The sequence below is a fragment of the Erpetoichthys calabaricus genome, chromosome 15, assembly GCF_900747795.2.
Source record: "Erpetoichthys calabaricus chromosome 15, fErpCal1.3, whole genome shotgun sequence".
In the NCBI taxonomy this organism is placed as follows: Eukaryota; Metazoa; Chordata; class Cladistia; order Polypteriformes; family Polypteridae; genus Erpetoichthys; species Erpetoichthys calabaricus.
The window spans coordinates 82260772-82286477 of record NC_041408.2 but is presented as its reverse complement, the minus strand read 5'-3'; the positions used below and the strand labels follow the sequence as shown (position 1 = coordinate 82286477).

At 35.2% G+C, this 25706-nt stretch overlaps 1 protein-coding gene across 1 annotated transcript in view; it reads left to right on the top strand.

Moving 5' to 3' along the window:
- birc6 (baculoviral IAP repeat containing 6) overlaps positions 1-25706 on the top strand; it is a 255776-nt gene that overhangs the window by 61599 nt on the left and 168471 nt on the right. Inside the window, 20 exon segments of the mRNA XM_051919229.1 lie at positions 2528-2688; positions 3040-3171; positions 3506-3637; positions 4064-4230; positions 6373-6506; positions 7859-8020; positions 8469-8600; positions 14445-14542; positions 14943-15090; positions 16815-16948; positions 17470-17616; positions 17859-18046; positions 19701-20018; positions 20845-20944; positions 21163-21377; positions 21718-21926; positions 23608-23954; positions 24351-24570; positions 25260-25393; positions 25531-25659. Of these exon segments, the coding sequence (XP_051775189.1) occupies positions 2528-2688; positions 3040-3171; positions 3506-3637; positions 4064-4230; positions 6373-6506; positions 7859-8020; positions 8469-8600; positions 14445-14542; positions 14943-15090; positions 16815-16948; positions 17470-17616; positions 17859-18046; positions 19701-20018; positions 20845-20944; positions 21163-21377; positions 21718-21926; positions 23608-23954; positions 24351-24570; positions 25260-25393; positions 25531-25659 (3407 nt within the window).

The following is a 25706-nucleotide window of genomic DNA, read 5'->3' as shown; positions in this document are numbered from 1 at the left end:
ACTTTCGTATGTTAATTCCTGTCTTTCAAGATGATTAATTAAATGGCTTATATTGTGTATTTATATTTATATCGCGTTTAACGCGTTGCCTCATACATCATATGATGAACCACCTGGATTGGGACCTGAATTTCTAGTGACAAGTTAGATGCCAGATCACATCAGCTGTTGATATTAATGATTGTCTTTAAAAAAAAAAAAAATCAAAAACTACAAAGAAAAAAGCAAGATAACTTGGCGCTTCAGTTAAAGGAATTTTCAAGTTCTGGATCTAGGTATTAATCACCAGCCATGTCATTGTTTGTGTGGAATTTTCATGCTAGTTTGTTGGTTATGTGTCTTTTCTCAGGATACTCTGGTTAACACTTGTAGCTCAAAGGATATGTTAGGCTAACTGGGAAACTGTAAATTTGTCCAGTATATTTATATATGCACTTCAGAGAAAAGCCAAGCAAAATCACACCTTTTATTGGCTAACTAAAAAGATTACAATATGCAAGCTTTCGAGGCAACTCAGGCCCCTTCTTCAGGCAAGAAATCTTTTGTAATCTTTTTAGTTAGCCAATAAAAGGTGTCATTTTGCTTGGCTTTTCTCTACATTCATAATGGCTAACACGGTACAACACCCTAGTACTACATATATGCACTTCAGTAAATTGGATATTGAGGGGACAGATCCTTCCTGATCTGATGCCTAATGTAACCAGGACAGGCTTTGGATTTCTGCGCCCTGAAGTGAAGTTAGAGTAGTGATAATAACTTTGTTTGTTCTAAACATGTTATAGAGATGACATGGTGCCTTTTTTGTTCACTTTAATTTTTTTTAGTGTATTTTTTTTTATTTATTTTTGTGCATGTAGCTATACAAGGCCAACTATGGTTATATAAAAAATAAAAAACATACTTTGTTGCATAGTTTGTGTTTAGTTGAGATATTTCTGTACACTAATTTGATATACAGTTAGGTCCATAAATATTTGGACAGACAACTTTTTTCTCATTTTGGTTCTGTACATTACCACAATGAATTTTAAGTGAAACAACTCCGATGCAGTTGAAGTGCAGACTTTCAGCTTTAATTCAGTAGGGTAAACAAAAAGATTGCATAAAAATGTGAGGCAACTAAAGCATTTTTTGAACACAATCCCTTCATTTCAGGGGCTCAAAAGTAATTGGACAATTGACTCAAAGGCTATTTCGTGGGCAGGTGTGGGCAAGTCTGTCATTATGTCCTTATCAATTAAGCAGATAAAAGGCCTGGAGTTGATTTGAGGTGTGGTGCTTGCATGTGGAACATTTTGCTGTGAACAGACAACATGCGGTCAAAGGAGCTCTCCATGCCTGTGAAAGACGCCATCCTTAAGCTGCGAAAACAGAAAAAACCCATCGGAGAAATTACTACAATATTACGAAAGAAAGCAAGCACTGGTGAACTCGGCAACGCAAAAAGACCTGGACATCCACGGAAGACAACAGTGGTGGATGATCGCAGAATCATTTCCATGGTGAAGAGAAACCCCTTCACAACAGCCAACCAAGTGAACAACACTCTCCAAGGGGTAGGCGTATCGATATCCAAGTCTACCATAAAGAGAAGACTGCATGAAAGTAAATACAGAGGGTGCACCGCAAGGTGCAAGCCACTCATATGCCTCAAGAATAGAAAGGCTAGATTGGACTTTGCTAAAGAACATCTAAAAAATCCAGCACAGTTCTGGAAAAACATTCTTTGGACAGATGAAACCAAGATCAACCTCTACCAGAATGATGGCAAGAAAAAAGTATGGAGAAGGCGTGGAACAGCTCATTATCCAAAGCATACCACATCATCTGTAAAACACGGTGGAGGCATGCATGCACTTTTTGAAGACTAAACTTTGGACAGAAAGGCCCACAAACAAACAGCAACTGAAAGCCGCCGCAGTAAAGGCCTGGAAGAGCATTAAAAAGGAGGAAACCCAGCATCTGGTGTTGTCCATGAGTTCAAGACTTCAGGCTGCCATTGCCAGCAAAGGGTTTTCAACCAAGTATTAGAAATGAACATTTAATTTGTCCAATTACTTTTGAGCCCCTGAAATGAATGGATTATGTTAAAAAATGATTTAGTTGCCTCACATTTTTATGCAATCGTTTTGTTCACCCCACTGAAGTAAAGCTGAAAGTCTGCACTTCAACTGCATCAGAGTTGTTTCATTTCAAATTCATTGTAATGTACAGAACCAAAATCAGAAAAAAGTTGTCTCTGTCTAAATATTTATGGACCTAACTGTAGGTTACTCATTGTAGATACAGGCATTTGTTGCTTCTTTGGGGAAATAGTTTCGATAATAATACAAAGGGTAATAAAATAATAGAGTGCTATATTGTGCTTTCTTATGGAATAATTTATAGTATTTAAATTTGTAAGAAGAATAAATGACTGTAATTTTAAAAAGTAAGTATTGGAATTAAGTTTTGTTACTGTTTCTACATAGATATTTTTCATCTTTGATTGACTGATTTGGTTAACACTTTTTGATGTACCTAGATCCAGCTGGGATGAACATGTATTTGAGCTGGTCTTACCCAAGGCTTGCATGGTGGGACATGTGGACTTCAAATTTGTCATGAACTCCAACATCACAAACATTCCACAAATTCAAGTCACACTTCTGAAGAACAAGTCTCCAGGACTTGGGAAAGTGAATGGTAAATAACTGCTTATGTTGTTACCTTAAACTTTTTTTTCTAGAAATTGGGACTGCATTGCTACTTCAAGTTGGTTAGATATTTATGAAGTTTCTATGTAATCGAATTTTCTACCACATATCTTAAATACCTATTCAGAAAATGTTAATAAATACATTACCACCTACACAAGTTTTGTTAGTAATTTATTGTGCTTTGAAATCTTTTTCTGTGACCTAGTATATTCAGAATGACCAAAGCAATAGTATTAATATTTCTTGAATTATAAGAGACCACTCCAAGATTCAAGTGTATTTACGAGGAACTGAAACTCAACAAAAACAAAAAATTGTTTGCTGGTTTGTTTTGTAGAGTCAGCAGTTGACAGGCAGATCTCCTTTCCCTTATCTCAATCTTTGCTTGTTAATGGGGAGAGAAGTGAGAAGCCGGTGCTTGGAGATCTTGGAGAGGATATGCAGTTTATGGAAATTGAAGAGATACAAGGTTATTATAAAGGTTTTCATTTTTCTTTGTTATAGTTCTGACTCCAGGGCTACTATTTGTTTCAACTACTCATTTGTATGTTTTTCCACAGTTTGCTTTATCCCTTTTTAGTATATCATAACAAAATCTCTATTAAATAGTTTCAAATTTTTTTTGGATTCTAAATCTCATATTCTTGGTTTATGTTTTTGTTAGTTACTCCTTGTTTATATTTTTGGGATGTGCTTGAAACATCTGTTTCTTCTCATCAGAAGTTTAGTTTGGGCTGCTATTGTCAAAGCAAAGGTACTAGCTTCCTGCAAATCAAAGGGATTTAATTTTATTTATTTTTAAGGATCAAGATTATGTTCATTTTTAGAAGATCACAAAGAAGATATTTTATGTGGACCTGTTTGGCTGGCTAGTGGTCTGGACCTTTCTGGGCATGCTGGAATGCTAGCATTAACAAGTCCAAAACTTGTCAAAGGTAATGAGACGGCATCAGTACTCTAAAATGGCTAGCAAGTGTCTTTTTAGAGTATTCTGTTGTGAAATAATGTCCCAGTATAGTTATTGTAGTAAAAATATGTTAACAGAAGCATTTGTTTATTGTGCAGTACATTTCAACCATTAACAATTACAACTATTTTAGCATCACATATTTTTACAAATTTTAATGTTGTAGATCATTTTAGTTGTGTATACAATAAATTACTGAAAAGCTATTAAAAATGACATTACTTCTGTCGATCACCCACCTCTCACCCAGTGCTGAAGTGACATTTCTGTCATTTTTGTATAATTATAATAACGATAATTCAAAAAAGTTTCAATTTAGACTTTGTTTGTATTGATGCATTTATTTTATAGTCTTCTCTAAACCTATAAATAAATTGCTTGTATTATGTTACAGGTATGGCTGGGGGAAAGTATCGTTCATTTTTGGTACACATAAAAGCAATCAATGACAAAGGATCAGAAGAAAACTCTAGGCCAGTTGTGAGAATGCCAGCATCTAAACCACAGGGTAGCAAAGCACAGTCACTTTCATCACTCCTGCAACGGGTGCAGGCAAATAAGGTATTACATTACATCTTTCTATGATGCATTTTTTAACAGTGTTTCATATTTTTCAATACTTGTTTTCCTTAATAGGTTTTAACTACAGGCTAGTTTCAAGTACTATAAAGGTACTTTGTTTAATGATGATTATGGTCGGCGCCAGCCAGCTCAAATTACAGTGTGTATTATTAGCAATAGAATTTCATTGAATTTTCATTCAGGATAAAAATCAATCCAGTCAAACTATTTTTCAGTATGATACCTTTCACAGAGTATAACCTTACAAACGTGATTTAGACAATACCCAGACTTAGTTACTGGTTACAAGATAGCAAAGTATGCTGTAACAGTAGATTGAAAGTAAGTGATTTCCATCAGCACAGTGCAGTTAACATCAGTGCAACAAGTGTAACAACATGAAGGGAAGAAAAAGAGAAACAAATCAAGAAGCAAATGATGGGGCTTCTGGTGTGGCAGAATACCCAAAGCCTCCCTGTTGAACCCCAAATGAAATATTATTCTGTGATAGGGTTGCATGTACAATTAATAGTTTAATATAGCAATTCACTTTTGAGGGGTTAGTTTATATTTCACGATCACATATGCTTTTTTTTGTTTTTTGTATGGATTATATGTGTGTTTTTCCTCCCAAATCCCAATAATGTGCTTCCAGGTTAATTGGTGATTCTAAATTGCCCTGGTATTACTTGAGTGGGAATATGTGCATCCATGGATGTGTACCCTGCAATAAACTGGCACCACATTCAGAGTAGTTTTCTGCTTGCTCTGACTCCTAATTACCTGTAATAAAATAAGCATGCAGAAAATGATTGCATAGATTGAAGGATAGTTTATGGAAAGTGAAAACTATTTAACTGTGCTTGAATGATACAGAAGGAGGCTTTTTCTCTATATGTATAAATTATCATTATGGTTCTGAATAACAAGATGGCAGTCATAACAATTACACTGTTACCACTGGAACCACTTTTTATTGCAATCCAATATAATATTGACATTGCAGAGTTATGAGAGATAATGGAAGTTTAGTCTGTACTTGTGAAGTTGTACATATTAAAATACTAGGAGGTTCTGCCCCCTGCTTGCTTCACTCACCCACCCCTGGGTTTGGTTTACCAGATATACAACTTAAAGAGATTATTTTCATGGGAATTGTTACATATTTGTAAAAACAATACTTATCCTTTATTTTCGTCCCTGGGCGTGGTTACATCTTTCTTGCAGGACGTATAACGCTGCTTGTGTTGTGAATGGGGGGCAAGCTGGCGAGCTGCATGTTCTTTTTGTTTCGCTGCACGTTGATCATTTAAAAGCCTGTACAGCAGCTATCCTTTTGCCACTTCGTGTCTCTGCCGCTCGCATTGTGAAAGGAGGGGGGGAGGGGGGCTGAACGCATGCTAAGGAGAAGCGGTCGGATCATCTGCTGGCCTCCTGCTGCTGCTGCTGGAAAGCTGCGTGTTCTGCTTGTCACTTGTTGTTGTTTTAAAAGCTGGGAGCACATGATGTCTGTCTGCCAAAAGCATTCCAACAACTGCTTTGTTAGATGTCCGTGAACTTGTTTTAAATGTTGTCTCACTGCCTTGTCTTGCGTGATGTTAACATGTTTCTTGCAGGACGTCAAATTGTCTTCCGAGAAGATCATGTCTCGTCTCCCTAGTCTCCATCACAGGATTTTTTTTTTATAATAGAGAGATGTATAAAATGGGAAAGGTGCTATATAAATAACATGTATTATTATTAAAATAAAAAATATTTATTTGTGATACTTTACAATTTAAAAATATGACAAATACACTATTACGTTTACTTCAGAAGCATAAGCAGAACAAAAAATAAGAAGAAAAGAAAGAAGTAATTGTAATTGATGTCTCAAGTATTGAGTGAAAGTAACTAAAGTTTTAATGGTGTGTGATGTATTTTTTACCAAATAATTGCTGAGACTGAAGTTCCTTCTTTATTTATTAACTTATTAGTTCTCCCAGATGTAATGTAACAGTCATTGCCTTAATTGATGGAAACAATTTCTCTGTCAATCTAGGTATATAAAGGCAATAATAGTTAATGATATTATGTACAGGAATATGGTATAGTATAGACTAAAGTATTCACTGAACTGTATTTTATCCTAATGTTCCTCAGGAAAAAGTATCCACGTCAAAGACTGAGCCTAGCTCTTCCTCAAAAAAACCTGATAGCCTTAGAGGCTGTGATTTGCTGCAGGAAGTTTCTGTGACAATTAGAAGATTTAAGAAAACCTCGATTCCCAAAGAAAGGTATTAATTTTAAATTGATAATGGTTCTTCATATATTTTGTGTGTTTTGATATTTATTTATTTCAGTTTCTTAGCTTTAAGTGTATTTATTTGAGATATTTATTATTCGGCTGGCATTATATACTATTCAGCTGGTCCCTTGTATATTGTTTTTTTTAATCTGGGGGGAGATATCCTGTGCTACTGTGTTGAGTTCCTGTTAAAAAGTTGCAATTCAATTTACGTACATTCTAGTTTCACAAAACGCAAAGCATGACAAGTTGAGGGAATTTTTTTGTAAGACATTTTACACTACTGAGTTTTTATCTTTTGGCCAAATTTAAGAGTGAACAAAAACTCAAAAAATGTAGCTGGGCTATATGTAGTGTAGTTCAGTTCTGCTTTTCCATTTAAATGAAACCTTTTAAGCCATCCTGTATTTGAAACGTCACTGCCTTAAAAAAATACAAAATAGTAAAGCACCCATGATTCTAGATCTAGTCACTGAAAACTGTTAAGATGTATTAGTTAAGAGTTTTTTTCATATAAGACTAAACATTTTTATCTCTTATTTTAACCAAATTATGATATTCTTCATACTGCTTTCAGTTTATTTAGAAATTCTAAATTGACTTGATGTGAACTGTTGGGAATGTTTATGAATATGCTTAGTGTTGCACCTAAATTCCATTTAAAATGTAAATAAAAACCTGAAATGAAGTTCAGTCTGTAGTTTCTCAGCAGACAACGCACTGTAGTCATATTCTTTTCAACATAGATGTAATCCTAATTAAATGACTGTCATAAATATCTGTTAGGTTTTATGCATACAATCTGAGCAGGTCTGACCTCATCTTACTGCCACCTGCAAGCCAATTATTGACGACAGCAGCTCTGTGTTATCCAAGGCAGACATTTTTATATACAAATAAAGTATAATTTATCTGTCTACATTGTTAGCTAATGATATTATTGGATATGCCTATTTTGCTTTTATATTCACTACAAACAGTGCCTTACATATGTTTGATGTAAGTATGGTGTAATGCTAATTCCCCAAATAATATCTATTTATGAAGCTGATAATCATTAGAACTCTGTATGCCTCTCTATCAGGAATTTGACAGTCAAGCCAATTTTCAAGGTGGGGAAGGTCCTTAGTTATGCCTTCCCCTTAATTTTTAAGGAACACTTAAACAAATACCCTGAAGATTTGTTTGGTTTTTAGCCCCTTCAACCAAAGAGACCAATACAGATGAAAAGGTGCCATACCTTTCTCATAGTTTTGTTCTTCTCTTATGTATTTCTGATTTGCATAACATATTCTTTACTGTAGATTGATTATTAATGTATATTTTATATTATTCTTTAAGAGTTCAGCGGTGTGCAATGTTGCAGTTTCCAGATTTCCATGAGAGGCTGTTGCATAGTCTTTGTAAGAAGGCTGAAGATAGTCCTGTCACTGAGCATTCTCAGAGCCTGGCGTTAGATATTCTTTGTTGGTTAGCTGGTGTTTATTCGAATGGGCCTTGCAGGTGAGAGTGAAATATTTCATAAGCTTATCTGCTACAAATAATATTTACTCTGTGTGTGTTTTTTGTGTGTGTATTGGTAATGTTTCCCATTGTGATTGTGATAAACTAAAATAATATTACACTTTTTTTTTTTTGCATCAGTTTAGCAATGCAACTATACTCAGAGCTGAAAATGTCAAGTTTTAGATAGTTACATTTATACAGTAATTAACTTTTTCTCAAACTTAACATGTCGTAAGTGCCTTGTAGGTACTGTGTTACATTCATTACGTTTTTTTTTTTTAGATATTCTACATTATTTCTTATTTAAATTAAATATCATCAACTACTTTATAATCAAAAGATCACAATAATGTCTTTACTTAAGAGAAAATTGAAATGAACATTGTGTTACTCTTGCATATTTTTGTATTTTGAAGTAATATTAATAATTTATTTTTTGTTTTAGCTTAAGAGAAGGAAAGGAAGGCTTGCTTTCAAAAACAAGAAAGCTTCTCACAGATATAGTGCGGGTTTGCTTTTTTGAAGCAGGCCGAAGTATAGCTCACAAGTGTGCCAGGTTTCTTGCACTGTGCATAAGGTAAGCCAGAGTAAATTTTACACGCAGCCCAGTTTAGCTTTGAGAAGAAGAGTGCATAATGTAAATTTCAGTGGTGTTACTTTTTAGGGATCCTTTTAGGTCTGGTGGTATTTTATACATGTTTTAGACCAGTCACTGGAAGTATTAATCAAAACATGAATATTTCATATTATAAATATGTATTCAATTATATTTGAACTAGGGGGCTCCGCCCCCTGCTCGCTTCGCTCGCCAACCCCTGGCGTTGGGACATGACAAAGAGTGAGATGTATGAATTAGATATAGAATAGTGTGCAGCTTTGGATGATGCGCATAGAAATAACAAATAGAGTGTTTGGCATATATTAATATTTTATTGGAATATTTCTTTGTATATAACATTAGTAGCAAAGATGGTGTCTTGTCCTTGAATGAGTCTTCCTTGGCATGGATCATTTATAATTTTAACTCTAACGTCAGATGAACGTCGAACACGTGAGAAGGCAACATTGCGTTGGAATGTAGGTGTGTTGTTTTTATCAGGACGTAAATGTAGAACAATATCTCTGTGAAATGGAGGCTCACCATCTTTACTTTGAAAGACAATTGCCACTTCATTAAAGACGGGCAGATTGTATTGTCTTGGATCTTGTTCTTTGTCCTTTATCAAGACCAAAGCAATTGTAGTTGCCGCTATACCTTCTGCATTTGCTTTTGTATTGGCCTCCTTTTCAACATCATGTAGCATTTTTATAGACTTAGCTAATGGGTGATTGTTTATGACATGAGAGACGTTTCTCATTATAAGCTCTGTGCATTGTTTGTTTTCAGGAAGGTTCATGCGTTGATAGATTGCCTCATCTGGATCTAGGATGTAGATTTGTGCATATTTGCGTTGTTGATTTGTTTCAGGGTGCACTGTTCCAATGCGATGCAATATTTGTCCACATATGCGAAAGCAGTATGGGCCATTGCCTTTTGGTGGCCTGATATGTACTCCGGTAGATGCAAAAGCAAATGAACTATTATAGGATCTAATGCAGTTCATAAAGTTTTCACTTTCAGGCACATCGTTAGTTAGAAGCTTCTTTAGATATTCAGGATATGAATGTAAAGGAGGCAGTCTACTCTGACCTTTTTGACAACAACGTGTAAATTCATTATTTGTATTGCCAGTTGTTTCTTCTGTGAAGTTAAGTGAATGACAATGATTGCAAATGACATTCATTAATCCCAAAGAATTTTCCTCAATAGTGGACTCCTTATTGAAGGCGTTTTCAGCCATTTGGCGTAAGCGTTTAACAGGTGTGTGGCGTTGATGTCCGCGACGGGCATGTTTTGCTTTTTGCGTTTGATTGCCTTTTTGTTGCATGTCCATTATTTGTGACGCGCAATTTTTTTCTTTTTTTTTATTCGCCTCCGCTTTGCGCAAAGTCCGTTTCAGTCTACGACGTGCATTGTTTGTATCGAGCCTTGTCCGTTTTTGTATGTCGGTCATTTGAGCTTGGTGCTTTTCGCGTCTTGCTTTTTTTTTTCTGTCAGTTCATTTGCGCGTTGTTCACGTCTCCCTTCATTTATTCTGTCTCTTCGCTCCCTTTTTTGTATGTCTGATACGCAAGCTCTTTCGGTTTGAAATCGTGCTTCTTTCGATGCAGCACTTTGACACGCGCGCTGAATGCGTCTACGTGCATTGTGTCGGTCCATTTGGGCACGTTCCCGTTATCCTTTCCGAATCGTTTTGTACCCGTGACCGTGTATTCATGACTTGTTTCTTTCTCAGCATGCGAAATATGGATAAGTAATAAGGAGGATCGCACTCACTGTTAATATGTATCCTTTTCTGCAGTTGAACAGTTAATAGTGCTTTATTGAAAGGACATCCACCTATGCTGACACCTATGCCGACACCTATGCTGCCTAGTGTGAAGGTGTCGACGTTCACTTTAGAATATGTGGCTTTGGGTGTCACTTCTTATGGATGTGTGGGGGGGATTGTTGTTGCGCGAGCGTCTTCTTTCTTTTTGTGTTCCTGTGTCTTGTTTGAATCCCCCTCTTTGTGTGTGTCCCGTCCCTTGCTTGTAGGGTCTGTGGGGTGGTTTTGTGTTCTTTTTTTTGTCTTCCATGGGCTTGTTGAATCCCCCTCTTGGTGTGTGTCCCGTCCCGTCCCGTGCCTGTAGGGTGGGGGGGGGGGGGTGTGTGGTCGTGCCTTGCTGTTGTGCGCTCGTATGTTCTTTTTTTTTGGTGTGTCTAGTTTCGTGTGCAATGTGTTTCGTGCTTTCCCCGCGTTTGACTACTTTTTTATGTGCCTTTTCCTTTTTTCGGTGCGTGCTCACTCCTTGTTTCTGTGGTCTTGTCCGCCTCTCGCGGCCCCTCATCCGCCTTTGTCGCCCTCTTTTGTCCGCCTTTCTCCGACTCTCGCGGACTCTTTTTGCGCCTGCGCAGTACGTTTTTTTGCAGCTACGGCCCATGGCCGGATGTGCCTGCGTCCATCATCCGGTTTAGCATTCTCGGTTAGTAATATGGATGTGATTCAAATGTCTGATGGAAAAATGCAGTCTTCTGTATAAAACAAAGTGCTGTTTTTCATTACACATTCATAAACTTTCGTATTTGTTCATTTTTGACTGCAGAATTTCAAGTCCTAAACACAATTTGATAGTTAGTTGCAATAAATTTCCCATGTTATAAGAACATACAAAAGTGATACTGTGCATACCCTGACAATTTCTTAAAAAAAAAAAAAAAAAAAAAAAAGCTCACACTGAAAAGTTGAAATGCAACAAAATTCCACATAGCAGACTGCATTTAAAAAAATTACAACTGTGCTTTTGTAACGCACAATAGACAAAATGTACAATCAGAATCTTGTGCTCTTGTTCTCTAGTCAAACATTATATTTAACATATGATTTCCTTAATTACATGTTTGATTTCATGCTGATGTCCAGACTAAGTACAAAGTATTTAAACAAAAGATTGTACTTTGAAGTCTGTGTATGCAGAAAGACTTCATCTCCACAAAATTAACCAAACTTCCAGCATTTTTTTTTTTTTTTTTGTATTGACCTCAAGGCTGATCATTTGTGGAGCTCTGGTAAAGTTCATTCATTCTGCATTTTAAGCCTTACCAGTCTCTTAGGAGTCAGGATTGTGGCCTTTAGTCCCTTGAATCATACGTTTTATAACTGAATCAATATACTTTTAATTAACAAGGGTTAGGAATAGGGCAACTGTTGCATATAGCTATAGCTATATACAGTGCATCTGGAAAGTATTCACAGTACATCACTTTTTCCACATTTTGTTATGTTACAGCCTTATTCCAAAATGGATTAAATTCTTTTTTTTCCTCAGAATTCTACACACAACACCCCATAATGACAACGTGAAAAAAGTTTACTTGAGGTTTTTGCAAATTTATTAAAAATAAAAAACCTGAGAAATCACATGTACATAAGTATTCACAGCCTTTGCTCAATACTTTGTCGATGCACCTTTGGCAGCAATTACAGCCTCAAGTCTTTTTGAATATGATGCCACAAGCTTGGCACACCTATCCTTGGCCAGTTTCAACCATTCCTGTTTGCAGCACCTCTCAAGCTCCATCAGGTTGGATGGGAAGCGTCAGTGCACAGCCATTTTAAGATCTCTCCAGAGATGTTCAATCGGATTCAGGTCTGGGCTCTGGCTGGACCACTCAAGGACATTCACAGAGTTGTCCTGAAGCCACTCCTTTGATATCTTGGCTGTGTGCTTAGGGTCGTTGTCCTGCTGAAAGATGAACCGTCACCCCAGTGTGAGGTCAAGAGCGCTCTGGAGCAGGTTTTCATCCAGGATGTCTCTGTACATTGCTGCAGTCATCTTTCCCTTTATCCTGACTAGTCTCCCAGTTCCTGCCGCTGTAAAACATCTCCACAGCATGATGCTGCCACCACCATGCTTCACTGTATGGATGGTATTGGCCTGGTGATGAGCAGTGCCTGGTTTCCTCCAAACGTGACACCTGGCATTCACACCAAAGAGTTCAATCTTTGTCTCATCAGACCAGAGAATTTTCTTTCTCATGGTCTGAGAGTCCTTCAGGTGCCTTTTGGCAAACTCCAGGTGGGCTGCCATGTGCCTTTTACTAAGGAGTGGCTTCCGTCTGGCCACTCTACCATATAAGCCTGATTGGTGGATTGCTGCAGAGATGGTTGTCCTTCTGGAAGGTTCTCCTCTCTCCACAGAGGACCTCTGGAGCTCTGACAGAGTGACCACCGGGTTCTTGGTCACCTCCCTGACTAAGTCCCTTCTCCCCCGATCGCTCAGTTCAGATTGGCCGGCCAGCTCTAGGAAAAGTCCTGGTGGTTTTGAACTTCTTCCTCTTACAGATGATGGAGGCCACTGTGCTCATTGGGACCTTCAAAGCTGCAGAAATTTTTCTGTAACCTTCCCCAGATTTATGCCAATCCTGTCTCGGAGGTCTACAGACAATTCCTTTGACTTCATGCTTGGTTTGTACTCTGACATGAACTGTCAACTGTGGGACCTTATATAGACAGGTGTGTGCCTTTCCAAATCATTTCCAGTCAACTGAATTTACCACAGGTGGACTCCAATGAAGCTGCAGAAACATCTCAAGGATGATCAGGGGAAACAGGATGCACCTGAGCTCAATTCTGAGCTTCATGGCAAAGGCTGTGAATACTTATGTACATGGGATTTCTCAATTTTTTTTATTTTTAATAAATTTGCAAAAACCTCAAGTAAACTTTTTTCACGTTGTCATTATGGGGTGTTGTGTGTAGAATTCTGAGGAAAAAAATGAATTTAATCCATTTTGGAATAAGGCTGTAACATAACAAAATGTGGAAAAAGTGATGCACTGGGAATACTTTCTGGATGCACTATAGATCTCTCTCTCTCTGTGTCTCTCTGTCTTTCTATATCTATCTATCTATCTATCTATCTATCTATCTATCTATCTATCTATCTATCTATCTATCTATCTATCTATCTATCTATCTATCTATCTATCTCTCTATCTCTCTATCTCTCTATCTCTCTATCTCTCTCTCTCTCAAAGGGCACAAGGTAAATGAAAGATTTAACACAAAATTAGTTCTAATTTTTTTTCAACCAGTTTAGTTTTGAATTCACTTCTACAAACTTTTTTTCTGTTGTTCTGCAACATGTTTAGAAATTATTTTGACTTTATTTTTTGCTCTTGTGTAATGTCACGAGCAACTTGCATTTGATAGCACTCCATACAAGCCCCTCCCCCCACCGAAAAAGGCAAAATAAATTCAAATTATACTCAATACTCTTATCAGAATGTTACATTTTTATCAAATGAAATTTGGAAAAAAGAGAGCTAAGCATTAGTGTTCCGGTGTAGGCAATTTTTTGCCTGTATGTGGTTCTTGTATCTCAGAAAAAACTTTGAGTCACTCTTGAAAGTTTGAAAGGCAGATCTGTGTTTGTTTAGGACATGGGTTGTAAAGTAACGAAAAGGCCTTGTGTGCTATTATAAGTCGAGATAAATGTCCATTTAAACAAGAAGCATTATGTAATAGTCTAAATGCTAACACGTGACATATTTTGATTTTAGAATTGTAAGTTTTGAATCAGAATTATTTTCATTTATCTTTGTCAGTACTTCAGTAATAGATGCTTGTGTTTGGTGTTTAGTAATAGCTTGTTTTCTTTTAGTGTTTGATGGTCATCTCTAAAGGTTACAGTTTATATATTGCTGTAAATGTATTGTTATATCAGTTTTTATAACATCTTAAATCCAGTGCTTAAAACAATGTTTCTTTTTAAATTCCTTAAAGTGGAACTGTATCCTTTTAATGAAGTAAATATCCTTTTTTTCTTCTATACATAGCAATGGGAGAGGTGATCCAAGTCAGCAAGGATTCGGGTCTGCGCTGCTGAATGCTTTGCTTGATAATATGCCTTATTTGCCTGCTGCTGCAACTGGGGGTAAGTGTCTGATTAATGAAAGAAAAAGAAAAAATATCAATCTTGGCAAATAAGTTCTGCAGTTGAAGAAAGATGTGATTTCTTTTAAGTGTAATATCAACAAAAGAGTTGATGTATAATACCAAAATGAAAATCCTAGTAGTGCAACAAAGTTTCATACATGCGATTTAGATTTTAAAAGAATCGAATTAGCATTTAGTTTAGAACATCGGTACACACTGCAAAGTAGTTAGGTAAGGAAGCATTGCTTGGCAATATACTGTATAACCATGTAATGGTAGTAAATATAATTGCTAGTTATTGTACAGTTAGTAGAAGGTCTATTTTCTTTTAAGTTCTGTCTTTTTTTTGCCTAAAGGAGTTGTAGGTCTCCATTACATTTCTTTTTATGTTAATGTAGGATCTGTGTTCTGGTATTTTGTGTTGCTGAACTATGTGAAGGATGAAGACCTAGCTGGATGCAGTACAGCATGTGCTTCTCTTCTGACGGCTGTATCTAGACAGTTACAGAACAGACTAACTGCTCTGGAAGCTTTACTTCAGACAAGGTGGGCAATATAAATAAACATTCTCACACTTGGTTAAGTCATTTCAGATGCATTATGTAAAACATGGTCAGATCTTTGTTATTAACTACATGCAAGCTGACAGTACTTTATAGTGAAATATTTCTTATAAACCTTGCAAATTGTGTAAGTGTTGTCAGTGGAAATGTTTAGATAAGAAAGTCGAATGTTTGTATTGTAATTGTGATATAAAATATACAGATACCAGAAGCATCTTTGAAATATAATTAAAAATACATTCACTGTATCTTGATAGAATTAGCCAAAGATTCAGTAGAAATCTAGCATTATATTAATTGAACAGTATTTTTTTATTTCAATTTATTTAAATGGACCCAGTAGCCAAGAATTTGTTTTAAGCTTTTAGAGATTTGTCTTTAATATTGTACAAAAGAATAACGCAACTAAAAATTAGTGAGTGCTGCCTGGTAGAAAGCCCAAGTGAATTGAACAGAAAAAAATGATAGTGGTTTTTCATTCTGTGTGCGTAAAGGACAAGTTCTATGTTTTTCAAGTCAATTTCTTTTAATTGTGCTATGTCTCCATGTTTTAAAAAAGCTTCACTTAGGAGCACAGTTTCCCAAGGCAAACTAATGAATGCTATGATTTTATTCTTCTTGATACTGTAATGAAAATTTGTTTTTAACCTTTAATAGTTTCTTTATGATGTAGGCATTCATATGACTTTTTGACATATTCATGCTTTTGTGAACACTAACTTGTTATGATAGTTGATAGTGGTTTGATGTCAGAAGATGCCAACAAGATTTTTGGGAAGAATGTCTTAAGTTTTGTAGTCATTGGCAATAATTAGAAAGCCTCTCTTCACAGAACACTTTTATCTCTGCCAGTCACAGTCTGATATGATTTAAAATTGCATATCATGCAATACATTTTCCAGTACATTTAGTGTGAGGTGGTTAATTTATTATAATTACCTCACAATATCATGCAGTGTACAGTTCATTTGAATAATGTAAGGTGGAATACACCTTTCAGCAGTATTTCTGCTTATGTAATTTGTGTCCAGTATATTATATTTTTAATTCCAATTATTCCATTAATTTCATTTAGTCTAGATATGTTTAGACTTTCTAAGAGCACAATTTACTGCAGAATCATAAAATATGTTAACTTTGTGTCGTGTTATACCTGTTTTATCATGCTTTATCTGAGGCCATAATTTGAAAGGAACCAAGTAAAGTGAGTTTGGATTTCTGTGAATATATATATCGTAGGTGCATAATGCAGAAATTTAAATTCAAGAAAACTGTTAAATTTATTATCTACTACTGTGAAGCGCCTTATCGAATAAATTTTTATTCCTGCAGATATTTAGCTCTTTTAATCACACCAGGCAAATGAAACAGCAAAATATATACATAGTATTAAAATTAATAAGGGTTATATCTCTGTGTTAGAGGCCTTGTTCATCCTGGATGCTGACTAGCATTCTTTTCACAATTATAGTGGCCTTCTAACTGAAGAGTTTGAATGACGCTGATGACAAGGTCTAAACGTAGCTAACAAAATTAGACAAAGAAAGAAGAAATATAAAATGCCAGTAGAGTATATAGTACATCTCCATATCATGACCATCTGATTAGAAGCTTTTCTGCTCTTGAGCCTGAACACCATAACTGTGGTGTAAATCAAATCAATCAATTAAAAAAAAATTAAGTAGAACTATGATTTACTTTTTTCAGATATGGCTTGTACAGCTCTCCATTTGATCCAGTTTTGTTTGACTTGGAAGTTAGTGGTGGTTCTTGCAAGAATGCCTTCAACAGCAGCATTGGCGTGCAGTCAGATGAGATTGACCTCTCAGAAATACTCTCAGGTATCTGTCATCTTTATTTTATATTTCATTTTCTATAGGTAGCGTTGCCACATTAAGAATATAACCACTCAATTTTGACTACCAGAACTATGTTTTAATTACTAAAGTGCTCCTTTATAGACATTTTAGTCAAATTAAGTCAGATAGTCATATGTTAACTGTATATTAATTCAGAGTTTAAGTTTGCAGGTATTTATAACCTGTTTTTTCTAAAAGCATCAAGCCTTTTGTGATGCTATTTGAATTTCATACCTTGCTGTTTTAATGGTCACTTTATTCTGACTTAAGACTTTGAATCTCTCTGCTTGTACTTGGAATTTTCTTAATTATTGCATTTTGCATTAATTGAGTTTGAAGGCTATAGTATACTGTTAATTTAAAGTCTTGTGCATTGTTTTTAATGAGCATACTTCTATAGATATACATCTCAATTATGCTTTGATTTTCCTGTTTCATACATTCCTTTAGATATTTTACATTTAGTTTTTTCACTACTTCTTTTCACTTGTGTTTGTTTGTAGGGAATGGTAAGGTAAGCAGCTGTGCAGCTGCAGAGGGCAGTTTCACATCTTTAACTGGACTCCTTGAAGTTGAACCTCTGCACTTTACTTGTGTTTCCACTAGTGATGGTACCAGGGTGGAAAGGGATGATGCAAGCATGTTCACCGGTATATATCTTTATAATTATTTACATTTTATTTTCAATTCAGATTATTCAGCCAGTTAAGATGGTATTTTTGTTTAACTTCAATTAGTGTAATATATTCAAATGTTATATTCAGGTCTAGAAATGTACCATTTCCAAATCTTTATAGTTAATGTTAAAAAGTCTGTGCTCTGTTTTTGTTTTAATATCTGTACTTGTTGCATCTTTGTATAAGTAACAAGGCATTTGTTTGTTACTGTACAGTGAGTACATTTGGAGTAACACCATCAGTAGGAGGCTTTACAACTGGCACTGTGGGTGAGGCCTCAACTGCATTGAGTTCTGCTGCTCAGGTTGCACTTCAGTCACTGTCTCATGCCATGGTGTCAGCAGAGCAACAGCTCCAGGTTCTTCAAGAAAAACAGCAACAACTTCTTAAACTGCAGCAGCAGGTTAGTTTTAGTTTACGTGTATGTAGATGTAGTGGATCTATGAAGTAAGAAATATTTTAGAAAGCAGTGCTGTTTAGAATCATGTTGGTATAGATTATATTACCAGCCCCCCACCACTTCTCCTGCCCACTCTTCATTGAATTCTGCAAACAATTAATTGCCTTCTCTTACTGTCAAGGGGTTAAAACGATGCATACTTTATTACTTAAATGTTTTGGATCATTCTGGGAGTGATCTGTTTCTTAAATAGTATTTTATGATATAAATCACTTTTTGCAGAATGCTAACCGTATAAACTGATGTCTTACATTCATTATCTAGGCAAGGGTGACGTTGACACTTGTTCTACAAGTGTAATGAATAGTGTTTTTGTTACGTTCAGTTTGGCATTTATGAAGTTGCTTCTGTGAAAATACGAGTCCCACATGCCTCAACAGTGTATATGGAGCAGCTCAATTGGACAGTGAGCTCACCCTTCTTTTTTCCAAGTCATCCTTGTTAAACATTATGTTCCCTAGGTTTCCATATGATCATGTTTGCACTCTTAGTTGCTAATGAGTAATAGTTTGGTGTGTATTACATTAATATCTATGAAAGTTTTTTACTTTTTTTTTTTTTTATTTTTTTTAAAGAATTTAGTCTTGTTGCAAACTGGCAGCACGTTTGTTTTGTTGTGCTGATATGTGTCTTCTCAGATTTTTAGGTCCAACTGTTGACAGATGTTTTGCTTTCCCTCAATATTGTACTGTATAAGCATATATGTATATGTATATATACATATATATGTATATATGTATGTGTGTATATATTTTAAAAAGCTGCTGCTTGTTTTTGTGTCTAAAGTAGACTAGCCTTTGACACAGTGGAAAAATTACTTTGCTATAAGGATGAGAACTAGTGACTGGATCAGCCAGGTTGGACTCACACTATGGCTATATTAGCTGTTTCTGCCTTGCCTATCTTTTCATTTTCACTCTTCAAGCATTCAGCACTCTTATTATGGAACACCAAGCTTAAGTAAACAATTCTATATAACAAAAACTCTGGTATCACAAAAGGTTACTTAAAATGCAAGACACATGTTAAAAATCATTTTAAATTAATTCTTCTGACCCTTAGGGCTCAGACCCTACTGGTAGTAACATGCCAGTTAGATATATGAATTTATGAAGCAGTTTGACCAACATTTTGTTTTTATTAAATATGGATTTACAAAAAATGGCAGGGGATTTTGGTCCTACATTTTGGGCTGTTAGTACCAGTATTTTTTGAGAGCATGAATATTTTGGATAGATTAATAGATAAATACAAGTAAAAAGCAATTATTCTGAGGAATTAATGAGGAGTCTGAAAATACATTTGATAGCATTTCTTGATAGTTGCAAGATGTAATTTGTCCCCACAATATATATCATTATCCTTTGTTAATGTACTTAGTAATTAAGACATTGTAACAAAGATGTAAAATACATATCTGGCTGTTAATGTATTTGTGACAAAAAAAAACAAAAAGTTGTTGGAAAAACTTTAAAGTCAATATGTAAAATTTGTGTGTATGTTTTTTCTTCATTTTAATTTAATGAAACAGTACAAAGATTAACTACATTAAGGAAAAGTAATAATTTTTAATTTTCTTTTATATGTACTATAACAGAAAGCAAAGCTGGAAGCCAAATTGCATCAAACAACATCAGCAGCATCAGCAGTGGGACCAATTCACAATTCAGTGCCTTCAAATACTTCTGCAACACCTGGATTCTTCATCCATCCTTCAGATGTAATACCACCAACCCCTAAAACAACCCCATTGTTCATGACGCCCCCTCTGACCCCTCCCAATGAGGCAGTTTCCACTGCCATCAGTGTTGAGCTTGCTCAGCTCTTCCCAGGCTCAGTGATAGACCCACCTCCAGTCAACTTAGCAGCTCACAACAAAAATACAAACAAAGTGAAAACCGCATGTCAAGGACAGGTAGGTTTCTTTTTGTTCTTTATTTTAAAATTTACTAGGGCTCATTTACATTAAAAGCTGCTAAATGTTGGTCTTTTTATAAACTAGTAAGCTGTATTACCCAGTATTTTGTTCGGTGATTTTGTGGATCACCTTTCTCTGACTTTCTCTTTAGGCCATTTATCTTTCAATTTAATGTGTCTTGCTAGTTGCTACTCAGCAACATTTGGTTTGAGAACTTTTAATAAGAATCAGTTACTTGGTCTCAAATGTACCAGTACCACAGATTTTACTGGTTTTTGTAAATCTAACACAGAACAATTGGTGCAGTTTTTGTGTTTTTATTAAATCCTAACAAAACACATTTTTCAAAACAAAATTTGTTCTCCTGAGCCAAACACTATAATCCATAAAGTTTATCTATGCAGTTATGGGCATTTCATTTCTGCTTGACTTATTTTGCTGTCACATGTCAGAAACATTACAGTTACTTGTGGTTTATTTTTAAATAATTTGTAGTCCACAACATAAAATTAATGAATGTGTAAAATTAATAACCTTACCGAATAGATTATTGTGGTATATCAGTAATGTCTGAATACTGTATATCAGTAGTTCATTGATGACAAATACAGTAGCCTTGCACTTTATTGACAGAACCATTTACCAGTATAATTGTTCTAAGTTTTGAATTTATGAATTTTTTGCTTGTTTGTATATATGGGAGTCCCCAAATCTGAATATGAAAGTCATACTATGATCCCCTTACCTAATTTAGCTAGCTATATTTTGGAGTGCAATTACAGAATTTACCATTGAAATTAACAGATTACTTTTTTATTTTCAGAATCCAGTAGGAAGTGGTTTAGCTCTTGCAATCTCTCATGCTTCTCACTTCTTGCAACCTCCACCTCATCAGTCTATTATCATAGAGAGGATGCACTCTGGTAGGTATTAAGTGACAAGAAAACTGCATTAGTCTTTTGATGCAATATACTTTAATGAGTTAATATATTGAATTTGTTTTGCTAAATCACTGAATATTTTTTCCAGAATTTTTTAAAATGTACTTATTAACTGGTTTATGTATTGGAAAGTGATCTATTTTTGTTTTCTTTTAGTTTCTACATAATTGTATATGTTGATAACAGTGTTTTGCCAACAGGTGCACGCCGTTTTGTGACATTAGACTTTGGTAGGCCCGTTCTCCTCACAGACGTACTGATACCTACCTGTGGAGATCTGGCTTCTTTGTCTATTGACATTTGGACTCTGGGAGAAGAGATTGATGGACGGCGTCTGGTGGTGGCTACAGATATAAGCACTCATTCTCTTATTTTGCACGACTTATTGCCTCCTCCAGTTTGCAGGTTCATGAAGGTATGTTTTTGCTTTTATGTACTATATAATAAAATTCTGAGGGTCCCTCATATATATTTTAATGAATTTTTTTTACTTTTGTTAACCTATGGTTTTTTTTCTAATTCTTCTAGGTAATCTATTTTAATCTCATTTTTACTTCTGTTATAACCTAGTACCTTTTTTATCCCCCTTAATGTGAACTGTCTTGTTTCATTAAGCACAATTAAGGGTTTTCATTTCTTGAGTCATGTTTCTTTAGTCACTTCTTATGTTACATTTTAATTTTCACTCGTTAGATAGTAGCATGGTTGTGTTAGTGAGATATTAAAATAATACTGTTTTATTTTGCTTAATACAGATCACTGTTATAGGGCGATATGGTAGTACAAATGCAAGAGCAAAGATTCCGCTTGGATTTTACTATGGGCACACCTACATCTTGCCTTGGGAAAGTGAACTTAAACTAATGCATGATCCATTAAGGGGTGAAAATGATTCTACCGGTCAGCCAGATATAGACCAACACCTAACGATGATGGTGGCACTGCAAGAAGATATACAATGCAGGTTAGTCGTGGAGAAAAATCTTGAATTATACATGTGGACTCCTCTAAAATATTTAGAGAGCCAGCAGAGCTCTTTATGTTGCTAATGACTAATTTCTTCTTTATTGTTAAATCAAGATCCTTCCTAGAATGTAAAACAGTAAAGATAGTGTTTGTTTTAATTTCACATAGTATCAGTGTTTTTTTAGTAAGTGTGTATTCAGTTTTAAGTGTTTTGAGAAAATCAGGTTGCCCAAGTTTTGACAGCTTTTTAAAATCTTGATGTTAGAGGCCTTTTCCTTTTGGTTTTGTAACAAGGAAAATGAGCACCTTTTAATGTTTATTGAAATTTGCATATGTTTGTAAGCACTTTTAATTTAGTATTTCAAAGTCAATAAATAGTTGTATATTAATGATGTATAGTGTGTGTGTTTATGCATATATATTAATAAATATACCATAATATATATTAATATATATAATATTAAGCTGAGGACTCTTTTTTAACAATGGAGAAAAGATGTCAAATCCTGTTTGATACATATCATATATAATGTTTTATATGTATTATAATATTAATATGATGTAATTATATATTACAATAATATATTAATACTAATATAATATAATATAATAATTATTATAATAATAATACATATAATATTAAGCGGAGGCCTGTTGGCAATGGAGTAAATAAAACAAATCTTGATTATATAGATAGCTAGATATACGGTACTTTATTAATCCCAAGGGGTAATTCACATATATGCAGGATATTCTAGATTAATTCTAGTGCTCATGGCTATTTTGTTGGATATGTCGGGCTAGACATTAATCGATTGTTGGGCTTCACCTTAGCAGTTACGTTTTTTCCACCAAATTCTGAATATTATGTCAGTTCACTGTGTCTTAACAATGAGACATCCATACTCAAGACCTCTATCCATTTTCTTAGTTAAAAGCCACATGCAAAGACACTTTTTATGATAAAAATGATGAAATACAGCCTCACTTAACAAAGCAAATGTCTCACATAAATGATATGTAAGTGATTGTAGAGAACTTGATTTAGAGATCGGTACTTCCAAATACTGGTTTTGCTATTTGCTGTTGTATTTTGAATTCCTTTGCTGATCAGTATGCCTAAATAATATTTTAACAAACTATTACAATAGTTAATTCACCTTGATACAATTCCTGCATATTGAAAAAACATTTTCATTTTGCAATATTTGTAAGTATTAGACAGCAGGGCATAGATTCTGTGGAGATATTGATTATAATTTCAAAAACTGTCAAAGGTAACACCCAAATGAAGGTAATGTCTACCTTCTGTTCTGTATTTTCATTTTTTGAATTGCCAGTATTTTTGTGTGTTTCAAATTTCTTTTGCCTTCTGTAAGATGTTCGTTTTAGTGGACAATTGAGCAGCACTTTTAAGATATTAATTTTCTCAGTTAAAGTGTTTGTCTCAGTTAAAGTGTTTGTCATATAAGAAAGTGAAATGTCCTTTCTAATAGAGTAACTAGTTAAAATTTTAATATGCAAACTCTCCTTTCTGTGTTTCTTAGTCTAAAACATTAGCTAAAAATATATATTACTATCAGTTTCTTGGAACACATCTTGATTTTCTTTCTCCTTCTCTCTCTCAGGTATAATCTTGCTTGACATCTTGATTTGCTTTCTCCTTCTCTCTCTCTCAGGTATAATCTTGCTTGTCATAGGCTTGAGACCCTATTGCAAAATATTGATCTTCCACCACTGAACAGTGCCAACAATGCTCAGTACTTTTTGAGAAAACCAGACAAAGCAGTAGAGGAAGACACCAGAGTGTTTTCAGCCTATCAGGATTGTATTCAGTTACAGCTCCAGTTGAACTTGGCTCACCATGCTGTGCAGCGGCTGAAAGTCTCCCTTGGAGCCAGCAGAAAGCTACTTCCTGAAATGTTTGATCCAAAGGAACTAATTCAGAACTCGTCTACAGAACAGCTGCGAACTATAATTCGCTATTTGTTGGACACACTTCTCAGTTTGCTACATTCATCCAATGGCAAGTATAGAAAGTATCCATCCTCTTCATGTAATACTTCAGTGGCATATTGATCTAACAATGAGTTTCAGAAATATTTTAATGGAGTATTACACTTTTTAGTAACATTTTTGATTAATTTCCTTTTACATACATAATGCATGTTGGTGGATAATCACTTTATAGAGAAGAATCAAGTATTCTTCTTGCCATCTTTATGTGGTCATGAACATATGTATAGGCAAGCAGTATTAAATATATCATACATTCCAGTTCTAGTGAAACATGTAAATGCTTTGATTTTTTGAATTTCTCTATTACTTTAATTGAGGAGCATAGAGGAAAAAGTTGTAACTACTTTTGTCGTCTGCCCCGTTTCACTCTTTTGACACTTTTCATCCTCTTTAAATTAAACAGGTCATTCTGTTCCGTCAGTACTTCAAAGCACTTTTCACGCTGAAGCCTGTGAGGAACTTTTTAAGCACTTGTGTATCAGTGGAACTCCCAAAATCCGCCTGCATGCAGGGTTATTGCTGGTCCAGCTTTGTGGTGGAGAAAGATGGTGGGGACAGTTCTTATCTAATGTTCTGCAAGAACTTTACAATTCTGAGCAACTCCTCATCTTTCCTCAGGACAGGTCTGTTGTGTTATGTTCCTACCCTTGAGGTTGCCATACATTTTTAAGTTTTTTCAAGCTGTATAGAAAATTTATCATGGGTTTAAAAGATGCTAGCACAGGTAATCTCTTTAATGCATACTGATTTACTGAAGAGTTAAATTTGAAGTGTTCAATTGGGAGAATAAACATTTTCTAATTTTATAGTCCCTCTTCCATCAGCTTTAAATAGGGCTTCTGCTAATATGTAAATCTATGCTACAAATGCAGTATCACTTTGTAAAACAAGCTGCTGTACAACTAAATAGTTTAATAAATTTAGGAATTGCCATGAAGGCAGCCAGACCTGTTTTTCCTTTCAGTGCAAGAAAGGCATATCCAGGGGTCAATGCTACTTATTCTTGTCTGTTGTATAGAGAAAGCAAACAGGGTGTACTTATAGGTATCTGGCCCTTTAAAACTAATCTGGGGATCCTTGCTAACTGCTGATAATATAAAAAGTTGTCTTACTAAAGCACATATAATACGCAGAAGTTTTGTCAGTGCTCGTCTTCACAACAGACGTTGAAGTTTCTCCTGACTGCAAATGAAAAAATGTGTCCTATAAAATGGTTAATACTAGAATTTTGGTAATTAATAATATATGATGTGGTAATTGTGCTGAAAGTGCAGCCTGTAGCCTCTACTCTGAAGTATTTTAATTGTTCCAGGGTGTTCATGCTTCTGTCCTGTATTGGCCAAAGATCACTTAGCAACAGTGGAGTTCTGGAAGGCTTGCTTAGTCTTTTGGATAACTTGCTTTCACCCCTTCAACAGCAGTCCGCTCAACAGCGACGAACTGAAGGTTAGTAATTTGCAGGATATAAAAAAAATAAATATTGTTTATTATTGTTTTCCCTTAAATTTTGTTCAGATGTCAAGCAAGTGTCTTTTATAGGTTTGATCCTTTTCTATTGTACACTTGTGCTTTTTATTTCTTAGGTGTTTTGGATATTCCTATGATTAGTTGGGTAGTAATGCTGGTTTCACGTCTACTGGACTATGTGGCAAGTGTGGAAGATGATGCCAAAAAGCACTTAAATGGGAAAGAGAGAGAAAGGACAGTATCAGGTACACATTTAGTTTTTCTTCACAAGTAGGGTGTTCTATTAGATGCA